A 16,716-nucleotide genomic window follows, 5' to 3' on the forward strand; every position below is an offset into this window, starting at 1 on the left:
TAGAGAGGCAGAGCTACTGGCTTTAGCGGAAGCAACAGGGTACGCGGAAAAAAGATATTGTGTACTATGAAAATTCTAGTGAAAAAAAATTTATTAAGAAATACTAAACCCCGTTCCCAATAAAATAGGGGGTGGAAGGAGGGGTCCCCAATAGCGGAGGCCACTACAAAAAAAAAAAAGATATCATTGCGAAAGAGCCTTGCAATAAGCGTCAATAGATTGAAATTACTGTTTCATATACAGTACAGATTTAGTTCAATTAACTATAGAATGATTTTAATCCAGGCCTTCAAGATCATCATCACTATCTAAGGAGGTTCTACGGCTTAAATTATAAATAATAATTATTACTTTTATTGTAATTCAGTGACTATAGATTATATGTAAGTTTAACTATGTTTACGTAGTCTGTGTTAGTAAGAGGTTAGTATTGAATATATAATGTTTAAAAACAATTTAAATGTTACATTATGGTAAGAAAAGGTAGATAATAAGGTATTTAACTATAGTATTTTATAAGAAAAATAAATAAAACACACGACAAAGAGAGGCGAAATAATAATTCACGTGTGTGAACAAATTGGATGCTAAACATTTGATTATAAAAGAACTATAAAAAAAACCGTTGTATTGCGTTCAAATAGAGCGTCCTCCGAAGCGACCAAATAGCTTCATCTGCAAGTACATACAATACAAACAAGATTATCCAATACAAATACCATATGAGCAGCAGTCAGACTCCGATCCAAAAATAATTTTTTAGTGGATATTCTGTATAACATTGCTCTGCGACCAAAACTTGCCTAGCAACAACCTCCGATCATTTGTAACAATGTAACACGTAGTTGGCAAAATTTCACAGATAACATTAATTCTGTTATCATCAAATCTCTTAGTGATTACTCAACAATTGTTGGTTTTGATATCTCTATCTTAATTAAGTGGTTATTCTATAATTATTTCGGTTCCGTTTGTATGAACTTGTGGCGTACACGCTCCGTATTCCTGGCAGCTACGGCCACAATACTTTTATGTCAAATTATTATCACGCATTCAAAATTCAAATTCGAATTCCGATTTGAATTTGTACGCCGTTAATGATATGGCCGCTTCCTTTATGTTAGAGCCGAGTTAATTGTAAATAATCTTTGTTTATATGTGAATAGATAATATGCTTTTATACCGCACGTATTGGTAGGTATTTTTTATCGTTTATAAGCAAAGCTTTTGACCTCTATCTCGTCTAATGTTAAACGATGTAAGACGACGAACGAATGCTTAGAAGAAACCAATTCAATCTTGTCTTGAATACTGAAGTTATAGCTGCCTGTAAACAATGAGGCCTGTAGGTTGTACCTTGGCTATTCATTCTATAAAAGTAGTAGGTTAGTCATGAACCACTGGACAATTGTAATTATTTGCAACATTTTGTGATAGAGGCGTCGGATAATCTATATATTAGAATGAGAAACTAAGCCTTATTAAGAAGGTTTTATATATATATAAAACCTTCTTATACTACATTTGGTCTATACTCTAAATCATATGCCTAAATATCTTATAGTTATTATATTATAGATTGCACATCTATTTTTTTAAAAGGACTCTCACTGCTGCCTAAATGGCATTTGCAGATTTCGCGGGTATGAGGTGGCAGGGCGTAGGGTGCTCCTAGGTTAAGACCTCTTTTAAAGTAACGAAGATCAAGTGCTCTTGGAAGAGCCACGGCTCAGACCGCAACATATTACTAACGGATTGGGAGGCCGCCTAGCGCTATGGAGTGACTAAGTTTGAGCGACACCACGAGGGGGCTTAGGCTGTCATTTATAGATAATGCCCGCATTCCGACACAAGAGAGACTGATATGACCGCACTTGGCTTGGCCAGTTGCTATTGTCTGGCTAATAACAACTGCCATTTCGGAGAGCGTTACTGCACTGGACGAAGTGGCGGAAGAAACTCCAGCAACGCTTCTATCTAGTATGATGGGGAGTTGTCCCCAGACCTCGTTTACGACGAGACTGGTTGGTAATCTAGCGATGGTGACAATGTGCAGATTACATGGCCTGTTTTAGAGTCGTCGCGTCATCGAGAAAATCGAATAAATGTCACGGTCTCAGAACAATACGATGAATACACCAGTTGTGATCGTATTGTAGATGGCAGCACCTGCAACAATGAATTTATGTGTTTTGACAATCTTACCATCCCAGTTTCATTTGACAAATAATTTGAATAGTCAACTAAATTTCGCCACAGATACTAATTATACAGGAATAGTAATAACGGTAATCTGTGTTGCAAAATAGTAAAACAAATATTTAAGTAATGCACAATGGTTCTATTGTACAATCCACAAAGTTAACGATTAATTAAAGTTAGGAAATGAATTTTATGCAAATACAGATTGTACTTTGTACATGTTATCACGCGTGCTCCGGTTCCGAGCGCAGTTTATATTTACAAAATTTATTGTGTGGGGTTAAATTTAAAATTATTTTTTTATAATAAACCTTAAACTTAAATTTCACTTTTGACTTTTCTTAACGATCATCCCTCTGGTTTTAATACCACGGTTTACTTATAAAGACGTCCGCTGGAAATATAGCGTCAAGAAACCAAATATTTTAATTTCCTTATAAAGAAATTTTAATAAATCATTAAATACATGATCATTTTTAAATAAATTTTTAATGTTTACTGGAATCAGGCGTTACATTGCAGAAGTCCATCTTAAGTAAGAAAAGGACCAATATTTAGCCACTTCCGCACATGCAGTGGTAGTCGTGCTACAAAGTGCACCGCCCGCCAGCCCGCTGATAAATGCGTATGCGGCAAACAATGCGAATTACACAACTGCCACCGTCAAATCATTCAACACGTGTTTCACCCCCACGTGTATTTTTTTTTTATTCACATGTTTAAGCGTTTCTTAAATTTAATAAAATTCTAAAATATTTTTTATCGGCACTGAAGTATTTTAACTGTGATCGTCATACCTCCTCCCAACTCTTGTGTCACCTCTTCTTACACTGAAATTCGAAATAAAGATCAAACGGATATATAATATATAAATATCGATAGGTTAGCTATAGTCAAATTATTTTGGTATAACTGACGAAACAAGGTCAGCCACTTCGGACTTCATGCGTAAGTTAACAGTCGTTCAACGAGCTTTGGTGAAGGCTATACTTGAGATTTATTTTCAAGATCATACCAGAAATGACGTTGGAAGGTGAGATGGTAATAGCTAGGCCATGTAGTGTTGGAAGGAAGACCATGAACCTGCAAGCGCAGTTCAGACACCCACAAGGTCGACGAAAGAAGCTGCCGCTTCCAATCAGCCATATTGGAAATCTGGGTAAAGCTGAAATGAAGATGATGACGCGAATAGAATACATAACAGAAATTTTCAAACATAAAATTTTATGTGCTCAGTTTTATATTTCATATTTTATTATAACTCTTTGTAAAGTTACGAGCATAAAAGTAGAGAAATCACTAAGAGGCTTACAAATTTATTATATAAAATATGCGCATTCATTTTTCGGCACAAGTTTACGCGGGAATTTATTCAATGGGAACATCGGCGCCATCTTTGTTTACGACGTTCGTGTCTATTTTTCGACGTTATCGCTGAATTATTGCCGCAGATTTAGAAGTTTAGTCACTTAACAACGTATTAAAACATTGTGTATAATAAAAAAATAATATTTATTCTTTTCGTATGCCGCCGTGATAAAATAATTTGTTTTTTTTTTCCACTTTTATTTAGAGCAACAACTGTAAACAATTACTATCACGTTTACTTATATTTATTACGTAAACAGAAATATTACAACATTATCGTAATTTCCTTATTTCGATCGTTCTTAAATATACTATTAAATTTAGAAATGTCTTCTTTAGGAGGTGGTAATTCGAAGCTATTACGATACAATATCTTTCTATATATACGCTTCATTTTAATAAAAGTTTAATACTGACGATATCAATTGTTATTACTTAGATTTTAAAAAATAGCTTATTTTGATTGCAGAGCGCTAATCTAAACATAGCGCTATTCGCTTATTTAGCATTTATAAATTATTAAAAAGTAAACAAAGAATTAGAAGTTATTCTCTTGTCTTGTTTCAATTTTTTTTTATTTATTTGCCACCTGGAAATGTTTTGCTTATAAGTTCTTACTTATCCAGGATAGTAGCACAAACATCAACATATACAATAAAAGATGGATTTGTTTAACCAAAAATAAAGCCAAGAAATATACATACATATGACATAACAATAAAAGAGAAATTATGTATATACATACATGAATGCTTAGTAAACATATACATATTTAAATCATTTATAAATTAATACCATATCCACCATAAAAATGAAAGAAACGACATTCAAAGCATTTAACTCCTATTAATTTGTTTTAATATTAATTCACGATTAAAGATAATAGATTCGGAAAAAATACAAAATTTGTTTCACACAAGTCATTGACACATTGACAATTAAGTGATTGAAATTAAAGATTATTCATATAAATTCATTATTATGGAAAGTATTTTCCTTACATCTCCCATCCATGAGAGGATAGATCCGCCAGCAAAGTTAGTACTAAGCACTCGGTGTTTGCCACTAAACGGTGTAACATTACTCCTGAGGATGCCCCGTGGAGGGGTGAAACACGTGTTGAGTGTTTTAACGGCGGTAGTTGTGTAATTCGCATTATTTGCCGCATGCGCGTTTACCAGCGGGCTACTGCTACATAGCAGAAGTAGCTATATATTAGTCCTTTTCTTACTTATAGCGTAGTATTGTGTACATGTCTAATGTTATTTTCATATTTCAGTTTTATAACACAAGCGCCGCGACTCCACAGAATCGCACCGCTCCCGCCTCTACCTGAGTTGCGCACTTTGTACGTATGTATGTGGTTATATATATCATTATATATATTATAAACTAACATATCACACGCCAGATTTAAGGTTTAACTCGAATTTTTACCATAAATCAGCTTTAAACAATTTTTGTTTTATTCATACTCGCCATACACATCTACCCAAAATAGACTCATTTAACTCTTTTTTGTATCTTAATTTCATACTTAGTATATAAAATAACTTATCTCTTGCCTCAAGGGACGGCTTAACCTATAGTGCAGGGTGTGAAATGCACACAGGCGCCGCCGTCTCTCCCTGAGAGAGCTAGGAGCATCGCAAAATTAATAATTATAGCCGCGAGGGGAGGACAGGCCTGGGGGGCGCCAGGGTTTCATTACATACAGGCGCCACACGAACTAGAGCGTCCTCTGCCTGGCTATTATTATTGTTTCATGTAAATCTTAATTTTAATTTCATAATTTTGCATGCGCGCCATCTATTAGCGTAATAGTATAAATGAGATTTAGCATTATGGTATAGCTTGATTATTTGTTTTTGTTTCATTTATCTATCCTATTTACTTGTAATAGATTTAAGACCTATTTTATATAAAATTCACATTAACTTTACATCTGTACAACTGATGTTATCTTGAGTTCGATGCCCCAAAGCAACACACTGATAATTATAACATAGGCCTATTTACATGCGCCTTAAACAATATCAAAGTGAAACCGGCATATTGTAAGATATATAAAAATGTGTACATATACCATGAATCAATTCGTTCTACTGACCGTATATTGATTGGAGACACAAATTCTAATAATTATTAAAAAAAATCTCAATTTATAGCATCATCACAACATCAGGGCTACTGGAGGTGCCGAATCTAAGCCATGTTCATGACCACAGTAAAGTCTATACGTCTTTACCTTACCTTCAAGCTGTGTAAGTATATGATCTTTATACATATATAAGAAATTTTCACACTTACTAACTCATCATAATATCTCTGAAACCATAAAATTTAAAGACTTGAAATTTGGCATAAATATTTCGTTTGCTAAGTAAAGGTCAGCTAAGAAAGGGTTTCTAATGGATTCAGGCGTTATTTTGCGGAAGTCCATCCTAAGTAAGAAAAGGACCGATATATAGCTACTTCCGCCATGCAGTAGTTGTGGAATAAAGTCACTCTGAGTGATTAAATGTTGGTAGTAGGTAGTATGACTGTGTGTTTGGCACTAATCGGTGTAATATATGTCCTGAAGATGCCCCGTGGAGGGGTGAAACACGTGTTGAGTGATTTGACGGTGGTAGTTGTGTAATTCGCATTGTTTGCCGCATGCGCATTTATCAGCGGACTGCCGGGCGGTGCACTTTATTGCACGACTACTGCTGCATGGCGGAAGTAGCTATATATTAGTCCTTTTCTTACTAAGAAAGGGTTTCTTGAAATTCTACTCGAAAGGTGGTTGCGGAGACGTTCATATGTTTCGTAGAAGGGGACAACTAGTTTTTTATATATAAATATATTTAGTTTGTTATGAGAGCGGCTATATGAGATCCGAAAGAGAATCAAAGTCACCAACATAGAAGAATTGCTCATATGAAGGAGCGGTGATGAGCACATCGCACGTGCCGATGGTCGTCGGACGAAAAATGCTTCAGTACCGACCACGTGGGTGGAGATGCAGCGTGGGTACGCCCTCACTAAGTGGACCGAGATCATGATCATGATTGAGGGAAGCTACTGGATATGGGCAGCGCAAGACTGGGCATTGTGGCTTATGGCTTGCAGTGGGCGTCTATCGGGTTAGATGAATGAATGAATAAATAAGTATGGACCGCCTAAATGATCTAAGAGCTCGAAAGGTCCTAATCCGGTAAAATTACTTATAACTTAGAAACTTAAGCCAAGGTTATCGCGCGAGCCCTGGAGCAATGTTACGAGGTTTAGGTTAACTACATTGATGCTTCGTCAGATCTTGAACGTAGAAAGGACATGTACTTCAAACTCATCTCACCCACTACCCAAACCACCTGAGTCTAGGTCAAGAGATTGTAAACCAGTGAAACGCTATTGTTTTGATATAGATTGAATAATGCCTATATTGTAAGTCGTGTAATTATAAGAGCAGAACCCTCAAACTACCCTAACAGCCTTTCATATAAGTCATTGTTAGTTGCCAAGTAAAATGTTAAGTAAGACAAAGTCACAAATTTGCGGTGTTGGTGTAATGTCGATATATCGACATGTTTTGATTAGGGTGACCGGAAAGTAATGTCGTTTCTGTCGACATTTTGTTACGTACTGTGGATTCTGGCTCGGAATAAAACACTGCTGGTTCTAGTAAGTTCGAGATAGTACTCGGTTAGAATTTTCAAAAACCGTACACAAAAATCTATAAATAGCTTCTAGGTCACTTTTTCATTCTAGGGTTCTGTGTGTATTGATCAAATGGTTTTGTAATTCGTGCTTTGTAACAATATTTTTAAGAAAAACCGATTGATTTTTACCGCTCTAGCATTGAAAGTTTATATACTAGATAGCAACAGGTTGTTGATAACGAAGGTGAATGTATTGTTGATTAGAAATAAAAGCTTGTTAAAAATGTAGTCGTGTTAATTTAACTTAAGCAAGCGACATTACTTTCCGATTTCTGATATAATAAGGTAGTTGTAACATTGTGTTCTCGCTCTTTCTGCGAATATACGGATATTAGAAGGTTCTAATTTCAGGACTCCTGTTCATAATTAGATACCTACCTAGATATATTATTTAATTTTTCAGAGACCTGGAGGGCAATCACATCAAACGTATCCCAGCACACGCGCTGCGTGTCCGCGCTGACCAAGTGTAAGTCAATAGGTACATACAATGTTTAGCTATTTTTTTTTTGTTTTCCTTATTTGCTCCAGTATTTTTATACTTTGATAATAAAGCGATTTTTAAAATTTTTGTGGACATCACTAATATTATATTTCCTCGAGAACAGTGATGTCAGAATAAAGAGAAACATGCAGACAGTTAACAGTGTTATATTTATTGAAACTAACTGTTATTTAGAAATGACAATTGCTCTACTATATTATCCAGAATTAAAAAGCTCAAAGAACTGTATCTAAATTTAGTAATACCTACGGAACCAATTTAAATTATCTGGAATCATCGTCATTATCGTAACAACCAATAGAGGTCCACTGCAAGTCACAGTTCACACCCAAAGATCGTTATATTTGGTCATACACTACCCGCATCCAGAAATTTACTGATATCTCCAGTAAACACACGTGTGTTTACTGGATTGTGGTCGCCAGCTAACTTTCCGTCTCAAACGGCTGACAGTTGCACGAGCAATTTAAAAATGGAATACGTGAACAAATTAATAAACAAACAAGATGTTAAAAGTCGTATTTTTACGTACCATACCAGTTTGCCGATCAGTCTTATTTAATCTCATAGAGAAATTTTACTTCTTGTTTCAGATCTTTAAATTACAATTTAATAGAGGAGGTACCTGCGCACGCTTTCAAGAACGCGCAGATTTCGAAATTGTAAGTTCAGACGATAATGTTTCACTCGATTATTATGTATTTCGCAAATAATGTTATATCATTGTTAATGTTTGATTCAATAACAAGGTATAACGGTAACAAATATATTTTTTGCTGACTCGACAGACGCTTTCCGTTTTCACCTGTAAGACCTAGATCAGAGTTCCCCAAACTTTTTTGTGTCGTAGACCCCTTGCCATATTTTTCCGTGTTGGGTATACCCCCTACTTACCTGATATTGATTTCCTGTAAATTTCTAACTGTAGTGAAGTTTAGTGTTAAAAACTTAAAGTAAATACACATGTTAATTTATACATTTATTAATTGAATTTAAATTAAAACTACTCAAAATAAAATTTCGTATCTGTTATGTAATATATACGTAACATACTAATAATTTTTTACTTCATAGGTACTTTTATAAATAATGTAAATGTTTTGATATTATAAGATAGTATGATGTAATTAAATAGGTACTATCAGTGTATGTGTTGAGATCCACTATCGTGGACCCCTATTTTCATTTCATGGACCCCCAAATTTTTTTTCGCTGACGTAGACCCCTTGCAGGTTGTCATAGACCCCTAGGGGTCGATATAGACCACTTTGGAAATCACTGACCTAGATCTTCCCCATAGAACGTCACGATGACCAGTCCTGTACTACTCCACCAAACGACTTCTCGCGATCTATTTTCTTTCTTCTTCATTCTATCTTAGCTAACTACAATAATCTAACAATAGTTACTTTAAAAATGTTATGTTGTTGTATCGCCTTTTGATACATATATAAAAAACTTACATCACCTTTTTATCTTTGCTAGTTTAAGAGGTCTTAGGCCAGGCGCCTTCTGCGCTTGCCATTCTTCCAGTGCCATTTGGAAATCCAGAAGCAGAAAAAGTCCATCTATCAAAAATTATCAATATCAAAATTAATTTATGACTTATATAAATTTAACAAATAAATAAAACTATGACTCTACAATTTGTTGCATTTTTTTTCTACTTAAATGAGAATAATGTTTAAATATAATCTATAACTTGTCGCTTTGTCAAATGATACCATTGGAATTATCAAAAATCAAATACATATTCTCTTTGAGAGATTCGAACTGGCCATATTTAATATATTGTTAGCTTTTACATCTTAAATTTACATCAAACATATATAAATTTGTTCTGCTGTACTACAGAGTGCATTTATTGTGTAGCAGTAATTATATGTTGATTAGAAAAAATATGACAATTCCAGAAGTTTCCGCGGCAACACGAAACTCCGGCGTTTAGACGATTTGGCCTTCGCCGGAAATCTTTTACTTCGACAGCTGTAAGTATTCTACATGTTCTTTGTAAAATCCTGCGACATGGTATGTTAAATATATAATCTGTGGAAAACGTTGTTATTTACGCGTTCGAATTTTTTTTATTTTTTCATACTAAATAAATATTGGGATTCAAATAAACATTGTAAATTAAGTTTTTTTTAATTCTATTTATATATTATTTGTATATATAAATACTTCTTGTTTTAGTGATCTCAGCAGCACAGCCATCGCTTCACTTCCGACAAAAGGACTTGAAAAACTTGAAATATTGAGAATAGAGAAGACGCCATCTTTGAAATACATTCCATCTATTTACGAGTTCCAGGTAATATTTATTGGATTGGGGATTGCCTCTCCTATACAACTTTAACAGTTGTCACCGTCTTGTTTTTGGATGCGAATCGCTTTGTAAGCCAATGTCTTATTTTCGTCACGTCGTCTCAACCTTAAAAAGGAGCGTCGTTAAAATGTCTTCAGAGGTAATGTTTTGCAGATGGTTGCACCTACAATAAACGAATTTAAATTTTGTTTAACAGCAACTACAAAAGGCGTATTTAACACACCATTTCCATTGCTGCGCGTTCGCATTCCCCGAACGGCATAATCCCGCGCGGCACGCATTGTACGAGACACAGAAGGCAATAATGGCGCAGGTACGCTTTCAAACTATGATAATAGTATGGTTATAAATTAATTCACATCATGTCAGCTTATAGACACCCACTGCACAGGATTCCCCCGAAGATCGTCACGACGATCGGTCTTGTACTGATCGCATCCAGCGACCTTGACAATGTTGTCGCTTTGCCTAGAGGAGGAATCTTTCTGACAAAACAGCCGTCGGTTGAACGATGTGCTACTAACTTCCACTTCACACAACCAATATTTTGAGCTTCATCGGTGACTTTGGTTCTTCTGCGGATTTCTTCATTTCTGACTCGATCTCACAGCAAAGCTCCGAGTATAGCCCTCTTCATTACTCTTTCGAAGACTTTATCTTCTTATAAAGGCCTCCGTAAACCACTTCGTTTCAGATCAATAAATCACCACCGACACACGCTGGTCATAGATATATTGGTGAGAGATAAATTAATAAATTGTATGGTACCATACGACAATATGCTTTTTTTACTCGAAAACCAGGTAAAGATGTTCTTCTTACAGCTGATAGGCACCCACTGTAAGACATAGATCTCCAAAAAAGATATATATGGGGGACTTACCATAATTGCCACGCTTGGCATGCGGTTTGATGATCGCAGTTTGGTATTATGGTGGAGGAGGAAATCTTGTTTGTGAGCAGTGGCAATTCTATATAATTAATGAACAAAGTTTGAATTATATAAGCTTGAATTCCGTTAATCGAAGCAGCGACTCAGTCCTTTACCGCTGAACTACCACTGCCTATAAAGATGTTTTTACTATATACACCGATCCCCCGATTTACACGGTACTTGTTTTACAAGTTTTCGCTTTTTCACGGTTTTCCAAATAAGTTTTTTTTTGTTTTAATAACCCATTTTATTGCCATCGCTCATAATATAAATATTTCTGCTCCAAACATCGAATCGGCACTAATAACTTCGAGTGATGAAAGTGAATTCCAACTTTCGATTCCGAAAAAAAGAATGAGAGTAATTTCTTACAGTGATAAAGGATAATAAAACACCTTATTTTATGTTCTTCTGTTTAATGTATTGTAATTAAATAAAAAAATAGTGTTTCTGTAATTTATTAAATATTTTAACTTTTCAATGCATTTTATTTTTATTTCTGTGTACACCAAAAAATATTGAAACAAATCACAACTGTTAAATAGCAAAATTAAGCATTTTCTGCAAGTTTTTCGATTTACACGGTTTTGACTTGAAATTTTAAATTTTCTTTTGACACGTTTTTCTCAGGAAAGTATCTACCGTGTAAATCGGGGGATATGTGTACTAATACATTTTTAATGTCTTTTAATATGTTTGTTACCTTGACAGAGATGCCAGCAATTGTCAGCGGTACAAAGACGTAGAAGATCCCAAGAATCTTCCAGAATATATAAATTTGGTGTCGAAAATGCTGAAGAGTAAGTTGCTTTTTGATCTGTGGCTGTTATTACATTACTTAATATTGAACTGGCGTCAGTTTTTTTTTGGTTATAAAACTAATTTAAGTAAAAGCGCTGTTAATTTTTTTGAATTTAGATAAAGCATTAGAATCTGTCATTCACTTCATGTTATTACTTGTCTTGGTCAAAAACAAGCACCCCGCCTTTTACGTAAGTAAGTACGGAGTGGGGGCTAAGGAAAAAGGACTATGAGAGGTGCCGAGAACATTGACAGACGATATTTCCCCGTCTCGCCGCGCGCACACCTAAGGTGCAGTACGGAGGTTTCGGTACGTTAAATCTAAAGGCAGAGACGATTTACGGCAGGAATTTTACAGAAGATCTTATCTTTTGTCAATAAGATGAATACTCTCAACATCTTTTACTACTTATTCGTTTTTTGAACACATTCTCTTTTATTCCTTTCCATACCTTGTTACCTTTTATGCATCGCCTTTTATGCACCGCGCATCCTTCGCCATTACTGCTGAACATAGCTATTTTACAATTTTTATTTTATTTTTCTGTTCATTAACAATTTGAATTTGGATTTGATCTGTTTGAAGTTATACTGCTAGCCGATTTAGGCTTTGTACAGCTTCATGCAAATTGAGTCCGCGGACCTTCTTTTTCCCACATGCCAATTACATCGAAGACGTACGCACGAAGAGTATACCCGTGCAAATGTGTAGTGTAGTGAATGAGATGTAGTGTAAGTAATGCGAAGCGAGGACTTCTACGGTCGGTAGCGAAACGGACCTCCCCAGACCGCCCACCCTTGAACGCGGGCTAGGCAGGCGCGGCCACCGTGTCATGAGTATAAGAGTGTTGAATGTTCGGTGCATCGTACCCGACGGGGGCTCGATGTGAAATAACAATTTGGTAACTGCAACATTTTCCTACGATCTAATATTTTTTTGTTTTTAACATTACATCTATCACACTTTTTCCATTTCTATTACTTTTTATCACATATTGTTTTCTCCTACATTTGTTTTGTTATAATTTATAACTTTCTATCATCTTCCGGAAGTATTCCAAGAAGGTTTTGTGGCTTCCTTCTTGATTCACCAATGAGGCGATATTTTCTTCAAACCTTTCCTGCAGCTGTAACTGGTATTCGATTCTTAACGCGCCAAATATTGGTCAACCAGTGATTAAGTCTCCCACGGTCTGATCCACCGCAGGGTCACAAATGCTTGAGTTTAAACCTATGCAGATACTCAGCGAATTCCCCGTGTGCCCCCGTAGGCCCCGTAGGCGTGCGAGTCCCCGTAGGCCGAAATGGTGTCCGGGAGAGATTCCCGGATTAACAATTGGCTTAGCATGTCCAGCTTCAATTGTGGCAGCTACAATTCCGTTTCATTTCAGGACAATAGCCGATAACTCTGCTGCGACTACCAGCGAGGAGTATGATTTGAACAGCGAAGAGTACTTCTCAGATACGGGCAGCTTCGAGGATGACGAACAGGGTGACTTTCACGAGCTGGTCAACAACACGCTGTCCAACGGCGTCGCGTATTTCGCTGCTTGTGGCAACTTTAGCTTAAGGTACTTTAAGTTATATCTTTAGTTAACTCACTTTATTCTATTACCACACGGGAAGCGAAGTCTCTCTTTGAACCTCAGTTGCAAGTTCATAGTCGCTCACTGAACCATGGAGAGGACTATGCCAGGGATTTTTCTACGAAATCGAATTAGAAATTATGAGTTCCAAAGAAGATCTAAAGCAAACATAGCCTAGCGAATTGGAAAGTTGTAGTGGCAGTCAACAGGCCACATAGGACGTAGAATAAATGGTCACTAGGGCTTTAAGGTACCGGAGTGGACCCCACATGGGGGGGAAAGCGCAGAGAAGGATGTCCCCACAAAGTCCACAGATGTTAAGGCCAGAATATAGGTTGATGAGGTCTTTTCCAACAGGTGTCACTGGAAATCAGGGTCATCTGTTCACCCACCAGCTATTTCAAGGAAGAGTAATCGATCGCTAAACACACACCGCCCACGCTGGACTACACCACTACGTGGGCGCTAAGGCATAGAGTGGCTCGTCGAAGTGTTAGAAAAACTTGCTAATTCTCTTGGCTTTTGATTCCTCTTTCCTATGTCGATTTTGTAGATTTATCCCGAGCATATGTATAGGGCAGCCTTGGCTCGATGCGCGACTGTGGTCTTGCCAATGAAGCCAGAAAGGTCTGCCATGTATCATGTCACCCCGTAGTTCATGTGATGATTTGATGTCTTTACAGTCGGCGAAAGGTGGAATGTTCACCATTACCAGACGCACTCAACCCTTGCGAGGACGTCATGGGATGGTCGTGGCTGCGAGCGAGCGTGTGGTTCGTGATCACCGCAGCAGTAGTGGGAAACATAGCGGTCCTCATGGTGTTGCTGACTAACCACGCGGAGCTAACAGTGCCCAGGTTCCTCATGTGCCATCTCGCATTCTCCGACCTCTGTACCGGGGTGTACCTATTTATGATAGCTGTCGTTGATCTTAGATCTTACGGGGAGTTTTTTAACTACGCGTACAGCTGGCAATATGGAGTCGGCTGCAAGATAGCTGGCTTCTTATCCGTGTTCTCTGGTCAACTGTCCGTTTTTACGCTAACCATAGTGACATTGGAGAGGTGGTTTGCAATAACGTATGCTATATATCTGGAGAGACGAATCTCTTTGTCTACGGCCGCGAAGATAATGATTGGTGGGTGGTTGTTCTCGTTTCTGATGGCGGGGTTACCTTTAGTTGGAGTTTCTGATTACTCATCAACTTCTATTTGCTTGCCTGTGGAGAGCGTGGGTGTTGGAGATGCTGTTTACCAAGGTTCGTTGTTCCTCACCAACGCAATAGCGTGGGTTACGATAGTCGTTTGCTACGTACAGATATACAGGTCTTTAGGTGGAGGCGGGGAAAGCTATGGGGGGAGGGGAGCGGCAGCGGCTGCCGAGCGTAGGATTGCGAACAAAATGGCATTGTTAATAGGTACTGATTTGCTATGCTGGGCTCCTGTTGCATTTTTTGGTGTCACAGCACTTGCCGGCGTCCCACTAGTGGACGTTAGCCACGGCAAAGTTCTTCTAGTGTTCTTCTATCCGTTGAACGCTTGCGCGAACCCATTCCTGTACGCTATATTGACTAAGCAATACCGTAGAGACCTGATCACGATGATAGCGCGAACCGGGAAGTGCGACTGGTTGATAGAGAAGTACAAGCTGGCCGCCACTCCCCCTCCCACCGGTCACACGAACCCCTCAGCCCCTGCACCCCTCATGCCACTCATAGACTACAACCGCTCACACTCGCAGGTCAGCAAAGAGAACGGTGAAGTTGTGCTTTAACTGTGTTATCTAGATGTAAACATTATTGATATTATTATACTATTATTTATTACAAGTTTTTGTTTCATTTTAATCCTTAATGTGTGTGAGAGTAGCTGTAAAGGTATAAGATCAAGGGGTGTCCCTAGTGCATCTGTGATACAGCGGTGGACAAAACCGTGGTGCACGCAATTACTTGCTGTCCCGTATATGGAGGGTTTGGCTTCCGAAGTGAAATGGAGAGCATTGCTTGCGGCAACATCGATTCCCTTTTGAAAAAGGAGAGCCGCCACACTTTCTTTCGCTTTTGTTGCAGGGTGGTGAGTGTAACAGAAAGTGTGGCGAGGGATGGGAGGCGATGCGTGAATGTAATGTGAGTGAATGCTGTATGTTGAATGTATGCTGAATGAAAGAAAATATGAAGGATGAAAAATTAAATAGAGAAAGAAATTGTGAAGGATGAGAGAGGAAAAGTGAAAGTAAGTAGGTTTATATTACTGTCCCGAAAATAAGATGGTGGAAAGAGTATTTTAACAAGAAAAAATAAAAATTAATGTGAGTGTAAAACGAGCTAATTTGAATTTTCCAGTAGAATATTGCCTATTCATGTTATTGTAAAAACGTTTTTTCTAACACTAAAAGCTTATTGGCAAAATTACAGTCGCTCAACGAAGAATAAGGCGTTGTCGGGATTTCTCTACGAGATCGAGTAAGAAATGAGGAATCTAAAGTAACCAATAAAGCCAACAAGTTGGCATATTGGACGTGGTAGAAGGCAGACCACATACCGCGCAGAACTGGTCACTGGAACCTTTAGGTACACGGTCTGGCAAAAACGCAGCCCCAGGATGTCCATCTCAGTAGATGTAAGTGTACAGACCTTGATCGGCTTGTCTAATTGGAAACCTATGGGGAAGTTCAATGACCACCAGTGGAAATGATGATGATATTATATATCCACTTAGGATCACTTATCGTGATCACCAGTGTACGTCAGTAGAAAAATGTCGAAAGTGACCAATCTAATAAAAGTCAAAATGATATAGAAGTGTCCTTCACACATCAAATTTAAATATTGTCAGGGTTTCAGACATCCTAATTAGAGAAGCCCACAAACAAACTAAACCAAATATTTAAAATGTAAAAGATAGACTAATTAAATAACATTTTAATTAATATATAGTAATAGGCATATATATATACTCTTAAAAAAAGAAAATAATAAACATTTAAAAGGTCAGAACATTTTATTAAATAAAATGTCTGTAGAAAATTGAGTCGGTAATTCCAGACAGCTAATAAACATATATCAGAACTGTTTTTGCACTTGTGTAATTTATTTGTAATTAAACATTTCTTAGATCCACATAATTTTTTGTTTATAATGTTCTTACTTTGATTTTTAATAAAACGCGTATTATTTATAACACAATTTTTCGTTAACATTCATTTTTATCACTTTTATCATGGAAGGTTAAATTTAATATATATATATAATATAAAATATACAGGGTAACCTGCGACAGTTATGGATGTAA

General features: G+C 37.0%; 1 protein-coding gene across 2 annotated transcripts in view; it reads left to right on the forward strand.

Annotated features, from left to right (window-relative positions):
* LOC137933208 (lutropin-choriogonadotropic hormone receptor-like) overlaps window positions 1-15,209 on the forward strand; it is a 60,486-nt gene extending 45,277 nt beyond the window's left edge. For both annotated transcript variants that reach the window (XM_068777053.1, XM_068777054.1), the window contains exons 4-13: window positions 4,850-4,918; window positions 5,739-5,834; window positions 7,678-7,743; window positions 8,373-8,441; window positions 9,693-9,767; window positions 9,973-10,090; window positions 10,302-10,418; window positions 11,751-11,839; window positions 13,232-13,411; window positions 14,110-15,209. In XM_068777053.1, the coding sequence (XP_068633154.1) occupies window positions 4,850-4,918; window positions 5,739-5,834; window positions 7,678-7,743; window positions 8,373-8,441; window positions 9,693-9,767; window positions 9,973-10,090; window positions 10,302-10,418; window positions 11,751-11,839; window positions 13,232-13,411; window positions 14,110-15,199 (1,969 nt within the window). In that variant the 3' untranslated portion in view covers window positions 15,200-15,209. The remainder of the gene's footprint in view (window positions 1-4,849; window positions 4,919-5,738; window positions 5,835-7,677; window positions 7,744-8,372; window positions 8,442-9,692; window positions 9,768-9,972; window positions 10,091-10,301; window positions 10,419-11,750; window positions 11,840-13,231; window positions 13,412-14,109) is intronic.
* The last annotated feature ends 1,507 nt before the right edge of the window (window positions 15,210-16,716 follow it).

The sequence above is a fragment of the Battus philenor genome, unplaced genomic scaffold (genome assembly GCF_028537555.1).
Source record: "Battus philenor isolate CCGP_79_NKW_IND1 unplaced genomic scaffold, ilBatPhil1.0.hap1 SCAF_13, whole genome shotgun sequence".
Classification (NCBI taxonomy): domain Eukaryota; kingdom Metazoa; phylum Arthropoda; class Insecta; order Lepidoptera; family Papilionidae; genus Battus; species Battus philenor.